This window comes from Lates calcarifer, linkage group LG17, assembly GCF_001640805.2.
Source record: "Lates calcarifer isolate ASB-BC8 linkage group LG17, TLL_Latcal_v3, whole genome shotgun sequence".
NCBI lineage: Eukaryota > Metazoa > Chordata > Actinopteri > Centropomidae > Lates > Lates calcarifer.
This window is the reverse complement of record NC_066849.1, coordinates 23,704,380-23,723,493: the sequence shown is the minus strand read 5'-3', so window position 1 is coordinate 23,723,493 and position 19,114 is coordinate 23,704,380. Positions and strand designations below refer to the sequence as shown.

The 19,114-nt window shown below is 39.2% G+C and overlaps 2 protein-coding genes and 1 long non-coding RNA gene across 4 annotated transcripts in view; 2 read left to right on the top strand and 1 right to left on the bottom strand.

The window, feature by feature from the left end:
• fnbp1l (formin binding protein 1-like) overlaps positions 1-6,273 on the top strand; it is a 48,267-nt gene extending 41,994 nt beyond the window's left edge. The window contains exons 15-16 of one of the 2 annotated variants that reach the window (XM_018670870.2): positions 26-146; positions 1,741-6,273. In XM_018670870.2, the coding sequence (XP_018526386.1) occupies positions 26-146; positions 1,741-1,748 (129 nt within the window). In that variant the 3' untranslated portion in view covers positions 1,749-6,273. Of the gene's footprint in view, positions 1-25 lie in introns of both variants that reach the window. The other variant, XM_018670871.2, reaches the window with a different exon arrangement.
• A 1,543-nt stretch (positions 6,274-7,816) lies between these two features.
• bcar3 (BCAR3 adaptor protein, NSP family member) overlaps positions 7,817-19,114 on the bottom strand; it is a 28,508-nt gene continuing 17,210 nt past the window's right edge. The window contains 14 exon segments of the mRNA XM_018670869.2: positions 7,817-9,044; positions 9,150-9,356; positions 9,632-9,743; positions 10,673-10,844; positions 11,280-11,395; positions 11,886-12,520; positions 12,740-12,895; positions 13,659-13,793; positions 14,244-14,344; positions 15,643-15,872; positions 16,113-16,208; positions 16,210-16,230; positions 16,442-16,567; positions 18,125-18,253. Coding sequence (XP_018526385.1) covers positions 8,866-9,044; positions 9,150-9,356; positions 9,632-9,743; positions 10,673-10,844; positions 11,280-11,395; positions 11,886-12,520; positions 12,740-12,895; positions 13,659-13,793; positions 14,244-14,344; positions 15,643-15,872; positions 16,113-16,208; positions 16,210-16,230; positions 16,442-16,567; positions 18,125-18,253 — 2,415 coding nt within the window. The 3' untranslated portion in view covers positions 7,817-8,865.
• Positions 9,702-11,397, top strand: LOC127143507 (uncharacterized). The gene is made up of 3 exons (XR_007814984.1): positions 9,702-9,811; positions 10,682-10,891; positions 11,291-11,397. It is a non-coding gene; the product is annotated as an uncharacterized LOC127143507 (long non-coding RNA).

Sequence of the window (19,114 nt, the reverse complement as noted above, 5' to 3'; positions counted from 1 at the left end):
AAAACTCCTCTCCCATTGCTTGCAGGTGTTGTACATCATAGAGGAGGATAAAGGTGATGGATGGACGAGGGCGAGGAAGCAGAGCGGAGAGGAGGGCTATGTTCCCACCTCCTACGTAGAAATCACCATGGAGAAAAACAGCAAAGGTGCTGTCACCTACATCTGAAGCCACACTGTCCTCTGTCCTCTCCTCCATTCCTCTGTCAGTCTCTCCATCTGCTCTCTGTTCTTCAACTTAACACTACAAAGGAACAAGACAGCATCTGAACACCTGCATGGACATTCATCCGTTTCTCTTTTCTGATTTCCATCCCATCTCTTTATCCTTCTGTGTTGTCTATTAATCATTTGTCCTCATCCTCCTCTCATATGTGGGACTGTTTCAGAGGTGAGTGTCTGAGCACAAAGACAAATAGGAAAACCCTATTTGATGGTGTTTGAGTGATGTTTATATTATGTTTGAGGCATTTCTCTGTGTTTGAAAGATGTCTCCACTGCTGTTTTTAGCCCCATGTCAAGGCTATACCACTTCTTGTCGATCAAAGTGTTTAAAATTGTTTTATGTAATATATTAGAAACAATTTATTTTTATTTTTATCCATTCCTTTAATTATTTTTGACATTTCCTTTTAAAACTCCCTGATTTAAAGCTCTTTGGATTCATGTGTCGACATAGTTTGAAGTGAAAGATTTTCATCTGTTTTTTATTTCTGTCTGATTGCAGTATGTGTGTGTGTGTGCATGTGTGGGCATGCACATTTGATTTTTCTGTGTTATCTGTGCCATCACACTAAAGGTGGAATTACACTTACAGAGGTTTGTCTGGCTTCAGCCTTGGTGGTTTTGTATCAAACAGTTAAAAAAGATAAAAATTCGATTCAATTTCTTACAGATTCCAACTGTTGAAACAGTTTTCACATTGGACATTGATACAACTTGTTGGACTTATTTTGTATTTTGATATTGAGTATCCTTTCAGATCAGAATATTTTATGGATAAGGCTAAGAATTATTCTGCTTTTTTTCTTATCGTCAACAAATCCTATGAAAACCAACAATGTGTTTATTTGTTTCTCAGTACTTGTCAGTGCCACTCAGCCCAAAGCCTGATCATTCTGAAGACATCAGTCAGCAAAAAATGAGTCATTAATTGAAAAAAAAATTAAAGAGTGGCAGTTCCATAGTTTCTAGCAAACATTGCTAAAACTGTAGTAAATAGTGCATTTGTTGGGGATTGTTTTCAGCTGCAACCAATACTCAATTTGTACTCTTGTGCAGTAGTTTGAAATGTTGACCGTACGACATTTCTGTAGCAACCACTAACCTGTATATAATGACAGGTGACGCTGTCTGTATTATCTTGTACTCATATGCTGGTTGTTCTTGGTCATTGTTTGAGTTGCTGATTAAAAACAGCCCTGACCACTGGAGTTTCCGTGATAATATAGGTCTGTAGCTCACCCACTGAAAATGATTCATTCTGCCATAGTCCTGTTCGAAGGTTTATAATTGCAGCCAACACCTTGTTGTACAAACAAAGCATCATGGCACTCAAATACTGAGTGACCATACAGAGAACAGCTGACTGGCAGCAGTTATCAGTTCTTCCACAGTCAGTGAGCAGTGACTTAAAACACAAACCTCCTTCTTAACTTTAATCATGTTTTTTAATGGATGCACCTTGTGTGTGTCTCGGTGTGTGCGTTTGAGTAACTGGTTCTCTCCTCTATGTGACTGCAGGTTCCTGAGGGCTGCAGGGTGGCCGGGCGATTTGATTGGCTGGTGGAGGGCTCACGCTGATTGCTGATTATTGGTGGTGGGGGTGACTGAGAAAGAGAGAAAACTAGGGGGAAAGAGAGAGGTAGAGAGGGAGAGAGACGTGAAGTGGGCTGGGAGGCAGGTTTGCATGACTGCATGCTCACATATCCATGATCAGCAAAGCATTTTGGGTCACTAGAGGAAGAAAGGAGGGTCATATTGTACGTAGAAGAGATAATCCCAAAGCCATAAACAGGCAATAATATATTTAATATCTTTAAGTAGGATCCTAAGTGGTAGCCACAGGAGAAGTCCCATCTTGAACTGTAGGTTTCTGACTTTAACTGTTTGTCTTAAAAGCAGCAGAGCATGAAACTGAGAAGACCTTTCAGACCGGGAAGTGACTCCTGCAGCAGCTTCAGCTAAACATACACTTAGTTGACAGTTTATTAAGTACACCTAACTTAAACTAAAACAACATCATGCAATAAATCCTACTGTCATTAAGGTTCATAATGTTCAGTTTTTGTAGAGAGATATTGATTCAACTCTGTGATTATTTAGGAAGGTGCAGTTGGTGGTGCTTATAATATTTTGTCCATCCCATTTATATCAGTGTGGTTTGGCTAAATGTTTTGGTGAACATCTTGTAATCTTCCTAACTAATGTTGACAAAATATGTAAATGCACTCTGGTTTTTAGGACATTGTGATGCACATGAGCACCACGCACTACATCCTCAATAATGATCACACAATTTGAAACATTTGAAACTGAACATTATAACCTTCATGAAGGGAAGATTTATTGCAGGATTGTTGTGTCAGACGGCATTAGCAGACAACTACTGCAGTGTTTATTTAAGCTTAGCTACTTAATTTCTGACCATTTCTTAAATCAGACGCCTAACACGTAAACTTCTCCTCCAAACTTTTAGTCCAGCTCCTGTGGAGAGAAAAACCAGTTGATTTCAAACTCAGAATATCAGGGTTTATTAACTTTCAGGGTCAGGAATGCTTACAGTACTTGCTGCCACTAACAATATCAGTGCTGCACTGTTCCAACTCACTCCTGTCATCATCATCATTATCTGTGCTCTGTTGGTGATGTCTGCCTGCCTGAGCCACTCTGCTCCTCATGCCTGCCCTCACCCCCATCCAGTCGCATGTTTTTAACGTGTCTTTATTGTCTCCCAAACATGATCAGGTTACTTCTACTGCAACGTTGTAAGTGTGTGTGCTTCTTTGGCTGTGTTGTGTGTTGAATGCCATAACATCATGATGTTTTCATGGACCTCCAGCATGAGTATGATTTATTTATATTTGTTTAATGTCTCCCAAACAGCAAAAATCAATTATTAATTAGGTAGATAGCAGGACTATCAGGTGAAAACAGGACCTCTCGTGCCCTCTCCTCCTTTCTTTTTCTTTCTTTTCTCACCTTTCGTCTTCTGTCCTTGATTGTAATTCCACCAGTCGACCACCAGATGGCAGCATTTCTTCACTGAACCACTGCTCAGCCTGAGCTGGACTGGGCTACTTAACACCAAACAAATAAAGAGGAGCTCCGGTGTTGCTGCGGTCAGACTCTGCCTTAAAACTTCATGTTGTTTTACTGTGGAGGGATTTTTCCACACATACATATCTCATCTCCCATCAGCCACCTGGGCTCCCTCTTGTCTCTGTGGAGGACTCGACTGCATCTCCTTGAAAAGTTTTTCCCATTTAATTAGTTGTATTTGTGAATGTGACGACATGCACGCATGTATCAACAACATGTATGCACATATATGGAAAGCCAGACAGGTCAAAAATAGAATTTTGCCTGTTTGGCTCCATGTGTGTACATGTGTTACACGTGTGACGTTAGTTTTTACCATTTGAATGAATTGTACATATTAACATCTCTTATGTCATGCTGAATGTGTTTCCATTGTGATTGTTTTTAGGTTTGTTTGATTGACACTCTTCATGAGAGACAACAAGGTTTGAATTGAACCGATGCACTTTGCCCTGAAGTACTACAGCATTTGAATCTGACTAAATGAACGAGTGAATAAATGAATGGACGAATGACTGCAGGTCTGTGTTGTCTGCTGAGAGAGGTGTGATCTTTATGAATGACCACTGTGTAGCAGCGAGAAACAAAAAATGGCTCTAGTAAATTTCTCTTCTAAAAAGGTTTTTATACTCTTTTTGTAATGAGCAATGACCAACTTCTTTTGCATGATTTTCTAGATTCATTCGTCTTTCTGGTGATTACTTTTTAACCACTTACTGTATCTGTTCAGTAGACTAAGAAAATTACACATCTCATGCAAAGTTTGACTCCTTTTGATGCTATTTAAGACAAAAATGCCACTAACAATTCTGATATGAAGGTAATCTGAACAGCAGGTGTTAGCAGCCTTAGTTAGAATCTGTTTCTTTGATGAAGCTGTGAAATGTACAGAATGATGCTGTAGATGTTGTTACTTGAACTTTTCCCTGGCCACACTACTCCACATTTCCTCTGCTATCTGTGACCATTTTGTCTTGGACATTAAAGGGGTATTTCAGCAGTTTTAGTATTTCACCAATCAGAGACAGAGTAAAGCAAAAACGATCAGAAGCAGCAGAGGCCGAAATATCTTCACTTTCAGTCCCTTAATATGGCTCATACTCCAAAAATGTTGGATCCTACATTTCCCATAATGCATCTTCACATTGTCTAAGTACACCGTCCTTGGTAAATGCCTATGTCTTTCAAAGCTCCACTGAAGGTGTGATACAGTTGTCTTCACTGGCTGAGTAGGATTTAACCATGGTGAGTAAACTGAGTTTTGATGTGTGGTGAAATGCCCCTTTAAGAGTCCTCCTCCGCTGATTTGGATTTGAATTGTTTGGGGATGCAAAATGGTGCAAATGAAAGTAACCTTGGTCTGCAGCTCTGTCAGCTTTTGCATTTTATTCTGATGCCTTGTAAACAAAGTACAAATATCCATCACTGCTTTTTATTTTGTATTCATATCTAACATCATGTAGGGCTCCATGATGATTATTTTCATTTTCAGTTGATCTGATGATTATCTTCTCAATCAGTTAATCAGTCATTGTCTATAAAATGTCAGAAATGCTCACTGTAATTTCCCAGCCTAAGATCTGACATATTCATATGTCTTGTTCAACAGTAAAAAGCCCAAAGATATTCAATTTACTTTAATATACAACAAATTAAAACATCAAATCCTCACCAGCAAATGTTTAACACTGTTACTTATAAAATATCAAAAAACAGTTGCTGGTTAATTTTCTGATGATCGACTAATGTATTAATCCACTTATTGTTGTAGCTTTCGTGTCATGGTTTTCCAAACCAAGACGAGCTACAGCCATAATACCTATCAACATTTTTGAGAGCCCAAGGCGACGTCTTCCAGGTGCTACTTTTGTTAAATAAACTGTCAATAACCCAAAGATATTCAATTAACAATGATATAAAAAAAACAGAAAAACAGTAAATATTTGCATTTGAGAAGCTGGAGCGCATGAATGTTTGGTATTTTTGCCTGGCTGACGATTAACTTATTGTCAAAAAGCAGATAAATTGATTGTTTCAGTACTAAAACCGATACCCTGCTTATTATTGTAACTGTAAATGTGCACTCAGACACAGGCAGAGAGGATAATCCTCTGATGGTGACATGAAGACTCATCCTTTTCACGTTAAATGAATGTTTATGTTGCTGCCTGCAGGGCACTTTTTAAACTCAGTACATCATGCAAACTCTTAAACAGACAGTACATTCCAAATTTGTCATTTTTTAGGCATGTTTGGAGTGTAACTGTCCCTTTAATCAAAGCTGTGTGAAGTTAGTGGTGATGCAGCAGCTTTGAAATTAGTCAAATTGACCAAAAGTCCCATTAACAGTAATTTTTTTTAAACCGCTAATATTCCTATAAAAAACTGTGAGCTGTATATTATAATAGCTGCTGTGCTGTAATCTTAGATATTATGCAAAAACACATAATAACAAATCAGCTTTGAGATGCTAAATATGATTTTAAAAAATGCAGTTAATTCTTGTACAAACAGTTCTTTACTGAAACCTGCCAAGCTACTGTGAGCGTGCTGCTGTTTATCATCCAGCAAAAACCAGACGACATCTTCTTTACATTCCTCTTCTTTTTAATCTCCGGTCATCACGTCCTGTGGAAACTTTGTACATCTGACAACCATGAACATATACTTTACATAGCCCTTTTTACTATCAGCATCAGTACAAATATTTACAGTTAATAAGAAACAATAGCAGGTACAAGGTGCTTTAGCAGGAAATTAACATGTCAAATCCATGTAGATCAGTGTGTTTTTACCATGTTGTATATGTTTTAATAACCAATGGCAGTACTTCTTTCCATATTGTTGTGCACATCTTTTTACTTTGAATGTTGTCGGACACTTTGTGAACAAAATGCTTCTTTTCTTCTTCTTCCAAGATATTGTTCTAATAAAATAAGCAGCAATGAAAGTAAATCAGTTCCTGTGATGTTTTGTCGATGAGGTGAAGTGATCTTTGTCTACATATACTCCGCTGCTTCCCGTAGACACAGTTGTAATCTTGACAGAAACACTTAATAATTAAACACAAAAAAAGTATTCTCTTCAACTAAAATGTAAGGTCATAATTGTATTTTTAAACTCACACAGAGTTAAATGTTTGTGTCAGGCTGACACCTCTGTCATTCATTTTATTGTTAAATGCACATAATTTTTCTATTATTGACTTTGAAGGTAGATTTTTTTTTCAGAATTTTTTCCTCCATGCTTTATAACTGTTGAGTTACATGGTTTTAATTTGAGTTACACTGACATCATTAAAAGGGACAGTGGACTCTAAATGTACTTGTCACGTGATTTTTCTGTTTTATTCTTGTTGAAGAAATACATTCTTGAATCATGTCAAAGTAAAAGAGCAAAACTGTCAAATAAACATGTCTGTCCCTTGTTGTTGTAACAAAGTGGAATTTTGTGACCTGTGTCTGCTGCGTCTTGAATCCGCCAAAATTAAGGTGAGTAAAACAAAATCATGATGGACATGTAATGTACACTGTCTCTAATGTTGGTGATTTTATGATGTCATACATTGAAGGGTGTTTACGCAGTTAATCCACCTCAAACATCTTCTGTTTTCCAAATGAACAACTGAATGTACTTATTCTCGTTTTTACCTTGTAGAATCTTCTGTGCGTTTTGTGTGACATCACGTGCAGGCTCCAGGTGGCGCAAGCCCTGGTCTCCAAGAGCTCCGCCCCCTCAAGTGTGACTGATAGACGCTTCATCAAAGTGAGGGGCGGCTGGAAGCGGAGGAGGGAGGTCAGTGTATCTCAGCAGATGAAGAAGAAACATTTAATTTGCTGTTTATAATTTTATCCTCAAGAGCCACCATTAATAACTGTCCTATAATCACAGTATTACAAATATTACATTATTATAATTTTGCATTCATGCATATTTGAGCTGTTATTGTCTCTTTCATCAAACAAATTCTCCTCTCTTGTCAGAACTTGACACCTACAATACCCACAATGCACCATGACCAACAACAGTTTGGAGATTTGGGTGTGCGATGCTAGCAGTGGGCTACATTGGTCAGGTAAGCTTTTTTTTCATCCTCTGGTCAAACTGAATGTTAATTATCAGTTTATGCAATGTTTTTTTCCCACATAGGCAGTTGTACTCTTACTTACTCTTAAGACCTGTAAACATACATTGATGTGTAAATTTGGTAGAACTTCCCTTTAATTTGAAGTCAAACTAAATGTGTACTCACACTAATAATAAGTGATATGAGTTTTTGCTTCACCACTCTGACAGAATTAAATTATCTTTGTCTACATTTACTCTGTCTCCACAGAGACAGTTGTAATCTTGACTAAAACATTTAATAATAATAATTATAATAATAATAAATAAGTCTATAGTATTCTCTTCAACTAAAATGTGAGTTCATAATTGTATTTTTGAACTCTGCTAAACATACAGAAACATTCAGTTTATGAAACAATGACTTGACCTCTACAGATCATACACGATATTTATTAAATCTTAACCACCATAGTTCATAATAATATAAACATTAAAATTCATCAACATCTTTTTTACAGTCAGACTTCTACAGAAAATATGTACAGTCTATTATTAACATGCTAATGCTTCAAATATGTACAGCTTTAGTCTCTCACATGATAACAGAAGATCAGTTCTTGTGGTTTTATGCACAAAGTCATATTTTTTATTTGTCAGATGCTTTTGTGTTTCTGTACAAACCCAGACTATGAGAGAAAAAAAGACACTTGGGGCTACATTTGCACATGTTCAGAAAGTGTTTTTTGCAAGTATCTGATTTTCTGCTCCTGTGAATGTAGCAAAAAATACTTGTTGTAGATCCTCTTTGTCATCTGCTGATTTGATGAAAAAACATCTCAGAAAATGTTTCAAGGCTACTAACATTAAAATACAGTTATAGCCTGTGTGTTATTTAACTTCACTTAAAAAGTCAGAATGAGTATGAGAGTTACTGAACCAAAGTTACAGAGGCAAACTGGAAAACTCTTTGGAGACATTGCCACAATTCTGCGTCAACCACTGTTGCAGTTCTATGATCCTGAAATGTTTTGTACAGACAGAATCAGGAGACTTAGAGCTTTCAAACAGTGTGTAATTTGTCTGGATTGTGTGAAGACTGAGTCAGATACAGACTAAAACACACTGAAAGTAGCGCCGCCAAGGCCAGAGGATGGTGAAACAGGTTAAATGAATAAAAAAGTCTGGAGAAATATGATAACTCCGAGCTGGCTCTCGTCTGGTTGTTGCTCTCGTGGCATCAGTTTTTGAGTCTGTGTGGAAAACAGCTGAGTAGTGTTGAGTTCAGTGGGTTCTGGGCAACTACAGCTGCAGGAGCTGTATCCTCATGCTGCCTCCAATCACTCCCTGCTTTGTTTGTTTTTTTGTTTTTTTTCTCATCTTCCCTTCATCGCAGACAGTTTCTGATCCACCAGACGTTGTTTTTCTCAGTTTTATTAGGTTTAGAGTGAGTCTGTGTGTGTTGTTGTTGCTCAGATGAAGTTAGATTAAGGTCTGTGTTTTGGGTGGAGGCTCCAGTTTCCGTGACAACGCAGTGAGGATGAGGTTAAATTTGTTGTAGCGATCTGATTGGTTGACTGAAGCTCCTCGGCTTCCCCACAGCAGCCGCAGCTGAAAGTCTGTTTTAAACACCTCCAGCAGGTCTTCATCAGTCTGAAACCCTAAACACAGAAACACACAAATCTACTTTATGACACTGAAAAATATTTGACATATTGTGGTTTTGTTTATTTTACAGATGAATTAACTTATTCTCTTGTTTTTACCTTGTAAGATCCTCTGAGCATTGTCGGTGTAGTTGTGTGCGTTGTGTGCGACGTCACGTGCAGCCTCCAGGTGGCGCAGCATGATGTCACAGCCCTGGTCACTGGTCTCCCAGAGCTCCGCCCCCTCAGGTGTGACTGAGGGACGCTCCATCAAAGTGAGGAGTGGCAGCAGGAAGGGGACACAGACCACTGATGGAGAGGAGGCTGCTGCAGCAGGAGGAGGAGGAGGAGGGAGGTCAGTATATCTCAGACATGTTTGCTTTTAATCTGCTAATTGAATTTTAAAATTTTAATTAATAACTGTCCTAAAATCACAGGAGTATTCTAAATATTACATTGTTCTAATTTTGCACTGATGCATCTTTGGGCTGTTAGACTTTTCTACAATAATTTTATTACTTCAATCGTACAAGACTGCAGAAATCAGGCCTTTAGAGAATGAATGAATGAATGTAGTTTTAGGGTGTGTGTGTGTTGAGTACCTGTGCCTTCATACAGATTCTTGTAGAAAGGTTTGAGTATTTTCTCGTAGCTGATGGCGGTCTGTGTGTAGTTCCTCCGCAGAGTCGTCCATGTTTCCTCCAAACGGCTGATCTGCACAGAACAGACAAAAACAGTCTTGGTGTTAAAGAACTTTCTAGAACGTCACCAGTGAAACAAAGGTAATTGGATCAGTTTCCATGTGTGAGTGTGTTTCTGTCATATTTTTGGGGACAAATTGGGGATGGTTGGTTTTAGGTTAGACAAGTAGTGGTTAGGGTTAGGGTTAGACTAAGTCTATGTAATGTCCCCTAAAGTGACTGAGACCAGCTTATGTGCATGTGTCTTTCTGTCATAGGCTATTTTTGGGGACAGATTTTAGACTTAAAACTGGTTCATTTGGTACAGTTGGCTTAGAGTTACGCAAGTAGTGGTTAGGGTTAGGGTTGAGGTTAGGCTAAGTCTATGTAATGTCCCCAAAAGTGACTGAGATCAACATAGATGTGTGTATTACTGTCATAGGCTACTTTTGAGGACAAATTTCTGACTGAAGACTGGTTATTTGGGGATGGTTAGTTTAGGGTTAGGGTTAGGGTTATGTTATGTCTACATAAAGTGACCTAGACGTGTGTGTGTGTGTCTATCACTGGCTACTTTTAGGGACAAATTTCAGACTGAAAACTGGTTATTTGGGAATGGTTAGGTCAGGGTTAGGGTTAGGGTTAAGGTTAAGCAAGTTGTGGTTGGGGTAAGGCTAAGGGTTAGGGTAAGTAATGGCCCCAAAAATGACTAAGATCAATGTCTGTGTGTGTGTGTTTCTGTCATTAGCTATTTTTGAGGACGGTTAGGTCGGGGTTAGGGTTAGGTTAAGTCGATGTAATGTCCCCAGAAGTGACCAAGATCAACATAGGAGTGTGTGTTCCTGTCATAGGCTACTTTTGGGGACGGCTTGTCAAAAGCCACATTGGGAAAAAGATCATTTTTGAGTCAGTGGGTAGGGTTAGGGTTAGGTTAAGTGACCAAGACGTGTGTGTGTGTGTTACCTGCGGCAGGTCCAGAGCTTTCATCAGGGCTGTGAAAGCAAACAGGTCGCCCACTGTGTCCTTTAGCTCCAATGCAACCAGGATGATGCGATTTAACGTGGACGCCCGCTCCTCCACGCTGCCCGTACATCCCAGAATATCCACGGCAACACCTATCGCCATGGTGTGGTGTCTAGGAGAGACAGGGAGGAGAGGAGAGAGGAGGATTATCAACACAAGGTAATGTCCATGACTGTTTTTATTTCTCTCTATCAGTTTCTAATCTGATCTTTCCAAGGCTGCAGGGGGTGTACAACGAATCAGCCTGTGTATCACCACTGACGTCATCTCAATGTTCAGTTCAGTGAGGGCTGCAGTATCAGCTTCGATTACACCAGTCCAAACCTGTTTCCAACCATCTTGGCTCGTCACCCCTTAAAATAAATGATGATAACCATACAGGGATTTTTCCATCTTGGACTGTTCAATTTAATTCCATTCTGCAGTAGTTTCTGGGTCAGTTTTTGGAAGGCTGTTACTTCATGGACTAACTCTACATGCTAGGTACTACTAAAGTTAAGAGGTTATGATTCATACTGTGTGTATATAATGTGTGTATGATGTGTACCTTTCCATCAGGTCCAGTCTCAGCTGGCGACCGTGTGGCAGCGTCACCAGCTCCAGACCAGAGGACACGCCCATCTGACTTTTAAGATCCGGAGTCACTCCGAGTATCCTCGCAACCTGTAGGACAAAAATGGTTTGCTGTCAATTACATTTAGTCTTTTTTTCTTCCTCTTCCATGGACATTTTTCTTACATGTTGGGCATATCACATTTAACTAGTTTGCTCAATGCAAATGAAGCAGGGGGAATCGTGACAAAATCCTGTGTCCTGATTGGTTGGCATTTCTTATTTTGAACTGGAGAGCCAACAGGAAGCCTCAGTGTACACTTCTGCCCTCTCCCTTATTAGTATTTGATGTGACTAGTGAGGATTTTGGCTTGCTGTTACGTTCTTGTGTGTGTGTACATGTCTTTCTATGGTTGTGTGGACAATTTTAGCACTGTGATGATATTTTCTTCTTTAAGTTCTCACGAGTTCAAAGGGCTATCAGAGAGTTATGGGTAAGGGTACTGTTTTAGGGCACAGATTTAGGTTAGGGGAATGCATTGTCAAAGTATGTCCTCACAACCATAGAGCAACACAGGTGTGTGAGAGTGTGTGTGTGTACCTGGCAGTCAGCTATCAGCAGGTGTCTGGCTATACTATGGTGATTGTGGCTGAGCAGCAGCTCCTTCGCTCTCTTCAGCACCACCATCTCCAGTGGTTTGTTTTCTGGCGGCAGAAGTCGAGATCCGAAGTCTGCCGGTCTGAATGTCGACTCTGTCTCCATGACCGGCCGCTGGAAACTGCTCCTCCTCTTATCCTCCTCTTCATCCCTCCCTGCATCATCCTCCTCTTCTTCGCTGGTGTTCTCTAAAGCTGCAATTGCGTGATGGTAGGAGCTTCTGTCCAGCCCTCTCCGTCCTCCTGCTTCTTTCTCCTCCCCCTCCTCCTCTCTCCCTCTCTCCCCGTCTCTCCTCAGCCTCTCCACGTAGCTGCAGAGCGGTGGCTGAAGCTCGAGAGCGTTGTCTGTGATGGAGTTTAGTGAGTTTGGTTCCTCCCACTCCAGCGGGCTGCAGGACCTCAGGTCTACAGGGCTCGGCTGCAGCCGTTCAGTCCGTCCTGTTATTCCCTCTGAATCTGGATACTGAAGCAGTTCAGGAGGTGAAACTACAGAAGTGGAGGAGCTGCGGGAGTCTGCAGGGAGGAGCTGATGCTGAAACTTCAGAGGCTTCACTGGAGGAACAGGAGGGCCTGCTGTGACTGGAACAATAACAACAGAGCTAAATATTTAATTCATTGAATTTATATTATTTTAAATATATTTCCAAATGCTGTGTGTCCCAGTGAAGTGCTCAGTAAAGCGGCAGATGAAAACTAAAAATGACTGGAATCGGGACTATTTTAAAGGGATTCTATATTCAATCAGACAAACTCAATTCAACTTAATGTCGAGGCATTTTATGAAATTAAAAAAGTTACCTCCACCTGAGGAGGAGTCTGTGTGGTTGGAGGAGCTGTTGGGGGGAACCAGGGGCTGAAGGCAGGGGGAGCGAGGCAGTCGAGCCAGCGGCACTTTGCTGGGTTTGGGTGGCGGTTTAGGACACAGCTGGCTGTCAGAGCCCCGGATGGCCTGACCTGAAGACACATAAACAGTACCATCAGGACGTCATCACAGAATATGTTTTTATTTGCTGGTTTATTATTGGAACTGACAGTGAACAGTACACACCACAATCTGTCTTTTATTCACTTATTGATAATAAATTTGAATTGGAGAACCACAGGTTAAATTTTAATTTCTTATTTGCAGTAGTAGGAGCAAAAAAAAGGAGATTGTATATACCTACAGCTTTATTTTACTACTTCATATGGTTACCAGTTGTGGGGATTCGTCCTTATTGTTTTGTCTTGTAGTTACATTTTTTTTTTCCTCACTGTTTATTCCTAGGTTTACATGGCACCCCTTGTAAAGAAAACTGTATTAAATCTAAATTTCTGAAAAGTGCTAATTAATTATTACAGAAAAACAGAGATTGTAATTTATTTGACAGTGATCATGCTCTATACATTCAGCATTTTTCACCAACTATACTTTTTGAATTTATATTTATTTGTACTTAATGTTTGGGGGCCTAATGTGCAGTTTAACTTTGCATAAAATAAATACAGTAAACCCATTACAATATGGCTACATGACTGTTCTTTAGTTATACAATTTATACTGAACTAGATCCCAAATAAGAAGTGAATAATATTGTTACAAAGCAGCCTACAGATACCAGGTGGACAGGTGATCTTCAGGTTGTATAGTATTCCTGAGGGTTTTGTTTTGTGAGTTGCTCCGTCACTAAACCAGTTTGTGTAATACTGGATTTTACCTTCCACCACGTCTACTGACCTGCCAGAAGCTCTGCTGATCTCCGTGGGACAGAGGGGCTCAGTACCGGCTCACTGCCTGTCCGAAACACTGGAGACTTAGGGTTAGGGCTGGGGAGGAGTGGGTCAGCAAGCTGCTGGGGCTGGGCTTTGGATCCTGGAGGAGAAAAGAGAAAGAAAAGGAAAGCACAGAAAAGAGTACAAAATAAAAGAGGTGTGAAAACCCGAAGAGAGAGAGATTTGCAGATTTTAAATTTTCAAATTTCATTTTAAATTGATTCATAAAAGTCATACACAGCACAATGAAGAGTACATTAAGGCTTCAGTATGCTTCAGACAGACTAGATGTATGATTTATTGTCTGAAGACATCTGAAAGGAAGTGTTTATAAAAAATAAGTATGCATGTAAAATAACTAATCACATTACCCATACAATATTTATTTAAGTAGTCCAACAAGGGTATTGCTGTGTGAAGTGGATGTGAATTACAGATTTACGGTTTCCAGAAGTTAAAAAATTGGTGGACACAGCCATGCCACTCTCCTCTGAGACACATGAACTGATGGGCATTTTGTTTGGAGCACACCAAGACCATTTTTACTTACCAAGAGGTAAGAAGCTCTCTGATTGGTGTGCCTTGAGTGGCCGTCGCCTCTCCTGGACCTGATTGAGACTTGCTGGTTGGCTGCCACAGCGATCCTTCAACCTGAGTGGAAGTGGTCATTGGAAACTAATATCAATTAACATGTAGACATGCATCAATGAGAAATAAAGGTGAACACTCAGAATAAAAGGAATCATTATAAAGAAACAAACCATTTCTCTTATAAAAGTTTTTCTCTTTCCCTGTACCCCTCTTTTTTTCTCGGTCTCTTTCTTCTGCTCTTATCTGGACCATATATTTATTACTCCCTGACTCCTGCTCAGTCTCTTTACTCAGACAGATATGGACCCCATACATTATGCTCCATGTCCTCTACCACGTGAAATTACACACTTCTGTTCCTTTCAGCAGTGAAGTCGTACACCCTGTCTTTATTTATAGAGGACTTATATGGAACATGTAGTTTATACAACCTGCATATATACGCCTGGATGATGAATGTAAAGCTCGGGGCTCTGAGTTAAAAGCTTAAAAGCGTGAAGGGATTTAAAGGCTTGATTTAAGTCTTTTATAGAGCGTGTGAGAGAAAGAGAAACAAAGACAGAGAATGACTGAGTAAAGGTGAGTCTCCATTATTTAAATATAGCAGACAGTATGTTATTTGGTCTGTTGCCCACGACCCACTTTAAGTAATAGACTTGTGGCGCTCTAAGCTAAAAACACTCTTTAAAAATATATTAATGAAAACAAACAGATGCTCATGCTCAACATATGATTGTCTAGAAACAACAAACACACACATGATTCCTGCCAGTAAGGAATACTAGTGATTAGGTATTAATCAGAGTAAAAACGTCATGTAAGTAAGCTTCTGCAGTTGTAGTATTCCATTATATTGTACTTGTATATTGTATTATACTTTTGGGCAGTTTAATCTGCCAAACCCCAAATCTTACAAAGCCATTTCTAAATATAGTTACATCTTCAACATCTTATTTTCTTAGAAACAAGTGAAAAGATGTGTCTGAGCTCTAAAAATGCTCTAAGAAAAACTGATTGAGGCACATTTCAGCACAAAAAATGAGATTGTTTTATAAAAGATATTAATTGCTTTGAAAACAAGCTGAAATATTCTTACTGCACTGCCAGACTTCTTCACTTTTATCAAATAAGACAATTACAGACTGAGGAGAAAAAATCATGTTTTGTATAAACAACCTTATACAGCAATGTAACTGTAGCTGCTAACTATAATATATGGATTTGAAATGCAGTGAAGTAAAAGTATAAAGCAGCATGAAATATACCTCAAACTTGTACTTGAGTATTAGCAAATGTACTTTCCACCACTGGTCAATCAGTGTGTTTGTGTGGGTTTCTAAGAGTAGCTGTGTGCCAACCTGAGCTGGGTGCCTCGGCCCATGCCGTTGTCCTGACAGTTTGTGCTGTCCTGTGTAGAGTGTGTGTTGTCGTGTGCGTGTCCATTGGTAATGTTGAGGCTGAGACGTTTCTGGCGTCTCTCTTGTGCCATAAGCGCCTCTCGATGAGTGCTGGATAATCCGTACTTTTCTTCCAAGCAGCGTAGCGGAAGGCCTCTGTTGATTGGCTGGAAGATAATGGCTCCTACCACCTTAATAAATAAACATTCACACAGAGGAAGAGATAAGACAAACTACAATAAACATGTTTTTCTCTGAGGCAAACGGACATAAAAAGTTACGTTAAGAGAAACTAACATGGTCTGCGCTTGCTATTCTAAAATGTATTTAAATCAGGGGAAAAAATAACTTCTATATGCCAGAGAAAAATCTTCTGTATCAAAGCACCCAAGCAGATATTTTTCAAAAGACAAGTTTGCATATAAACTCACCTGTGAGACAGGTTTTCTATTGCCGACGTAGTATCTAATAAGTGCAGGGACACTGTCAAACCCCTCTCTTTCTAGCCGGTACTCGACTCTGGAGTAAGGCTTCATTCAACATCACTACCTAAAGAAGAGATGGCACAATTAAAGTTATTTATCACTTATTATTTTGATGTAGCTGTAGTTGCACCCATTCATTTTATATTAAGTGCTACAGTAACTATAATTACAAAAAAACAATGGGCTTGAATCATTACATTTCTTCAAGTTTAAGATGAATTAAATACTTTTTCTGATGTGATATTTTCTGTGTTTACGACCATACATGGTTTTACCTTCTTGTTGATTTTAAAGTGCTGGGCAGCATTTCGCCATTGGCAGGTCAGAACATAACTTCCTGGGATGGACAGTGAATCGCGGATCAAGAAATCTCCATCACGCTGCACCAAGTTTTCTGCAACCTGATACAATACAGCAGGGTTACATATGGGCACAGAGAGAGAGAGAGAGGCAGAGGCACACAGTGTTTGTTTACAGTCCAAACATTTAATTAAATCTAATAATGGTAGGCTGTTATACTGTTACCTTCTTTATGAGCTCAGTGCCGGCTGGTCTGAGCAGTTACGTAAGACATGAAGATATTTAAAGCCTAAACCTATGACAGTACTTAAAAGTGTCACGTAGATTTACACTGATGTTTTGTACCACTGGCTGCCAACCATTTGATTTGTGTCTCCTTAAAATGAAGAAACTGCTCCATGTGACTTTCTGTCACAGGTTCAATGAGTTGAGAGCGATTCAACTGAAGTCATCTGCCTTCTCAAATTGTTTCATTGAAGTATTTATTTAAAACCTAAGGGGCAAAACTATCCAGTATTTAACAAGAAAAAACTATTATTAGTGACAAGTCAGAGAAAATAAACACAATTTTAGGAAAATAAATATGTTACTGAGTGTCTCCTATCCCATTATTCATCTCAGAAGCCCTCAGATTTATCTTGCTACCCCCTTTAGGAGGGAACTGCTGTGATTCCATTTAGCTTTCAGATGGTAAATAAACTCTTGAATGTATTTAAAACTCATCTGCACCACAAAATAATGAGAAATCTAGTTTGACCAAAAAAAACATTAAGCTAATGAATCAACCTTTCATCAAGAATTTTTTTTGTAAAGCTTTCCAGGTTAATAAATGACTTTCAGACGTCAGACGTTTGTATAGACAGTTAAATAAAAAATAATGTGAGTACTTTTCAGTGTCTATGAATAGATTTATGAATTTATTTATGAATAGATTAACTAAGAAAATAATTGGCAGATTCATTGACAACCTTTAGCTGTGGACATACATGCAGACATAAACTTTTAGAAATATAAAACTCAGCTGCCATTAACTTCCATTATGTAAAACAAGAAAAGATGATTAATATTAGACTAAAAAACCATTCACACAATCAATGCAATCAAAAACTAGAATAACTCTCGGCTTTGACACGTAACAACAAATAAACTGCAAGTGTTTCTTAATCCTTCTATTTACATTTCTCTCTTGTTACATTTACTGCCTGTCTTCTCTCCCTCTGTCTCTCTCTCACACTCACTCACACACACACACACACTGATGGACACACACAACCCTTAACACACACTTACAGACTTTAATTAAGCAAGTGTTTGTATAGTATATAATGGCAGTTTAGTTTAGCCAAAGGAAGCAGCTTATTAAAAATGATTACATCTCAGAGCTAGCTTTCACAGGGAACACACAATCTCTCTCTCTTACACACACAAAGACACACACACACATATGTACACACCATACAGAAAGAGGCTTTTTATACACTGACCTAATGTTACAACCCCAACCCTGCAGCCGAGGCCTCTATTTAAGCTGTAATCTTCCTGTAAGCAGTGTGTGTGCAGCACGGCAGTCTAATAATAGGTGATCTGGTTCAACAAGTTTTTAACCAGGCTTTTAAAGGGAGGGACTCATGACTCAGATTTATATGTGTGTGTGTTACCTGTCTGGGAATTGCTCCATGGTACCATGCGTGGCTTCTCGGCTCCTCACAGTTCATCTTCAGTTCCTCCTCCAGCTCTCTGCGAAGTTTCTCTGAAGGGCAGTCCAGAATGAACTGATCTCTGGAGAACTGTGAAAAAGTGTAAAAATAGACATCAGTGTTGTTGTCCATCTATCCACAGCTTCGACAGCTAATGTTAAATATTTCCTGTACAGACGCAGCTACCGGAGGAAAGCTGACAAAGTTGCAGGAACAGCAATGACAGGTTAGTTAAGTGCTGGCAGAAAAGGTAATGGGAACAAGGAGGGAGTAGGAAGTTCACATGAGCATTTGCAGGTAATGGAAAGTAAATTCTTGGATATTCTCCCTCATGGTCATGATTCACGGAAAAGCACAACCTTGCTGGCTTACAACCTCTTTAGAATGATCTAATTGATTTTTATTTGTGTAAAGGAAATGTGTATTTTGTTTTGCTTGTCTATCTTTGTTGACCGCTCAGAGTTACCTAGTGACCCCTTGAAGGGTCCTGACCTCTGGGTTGGGAACTATTAATGCAGCAGTGACAACTAAACTAAGTAACACTTATCCAAACCGAGTAAATCAAAGCTCATTCACAACAATCGAGATACTTTCAGTTCAACATACTTATTTTGTTATTAAGAGCTGTGTAAATGTTCACAGCACAACACATTCTACATGTACTACAACCACTCCTCTGCCTACTCTACTATTACCACCACCACTACTAGTTTTATTCACAACATACATTTCTTTAGGTGGCAAACCTCCGCAATTACAAACACAAGATAAGGCAACACAACTTACACACAACAGCTTAGTCAATTCAAATGTTTTAGGAGCTCAAAACACAAATAAATGTATTAGGCCAGTTTTAAAAGACAAAGTCAGATCAATTGGATTTTTTTTTAGCCTAAAATCACTAATTTGATCTTTACAATCTGTCCCACCTGCTACACGTGAGAACACATA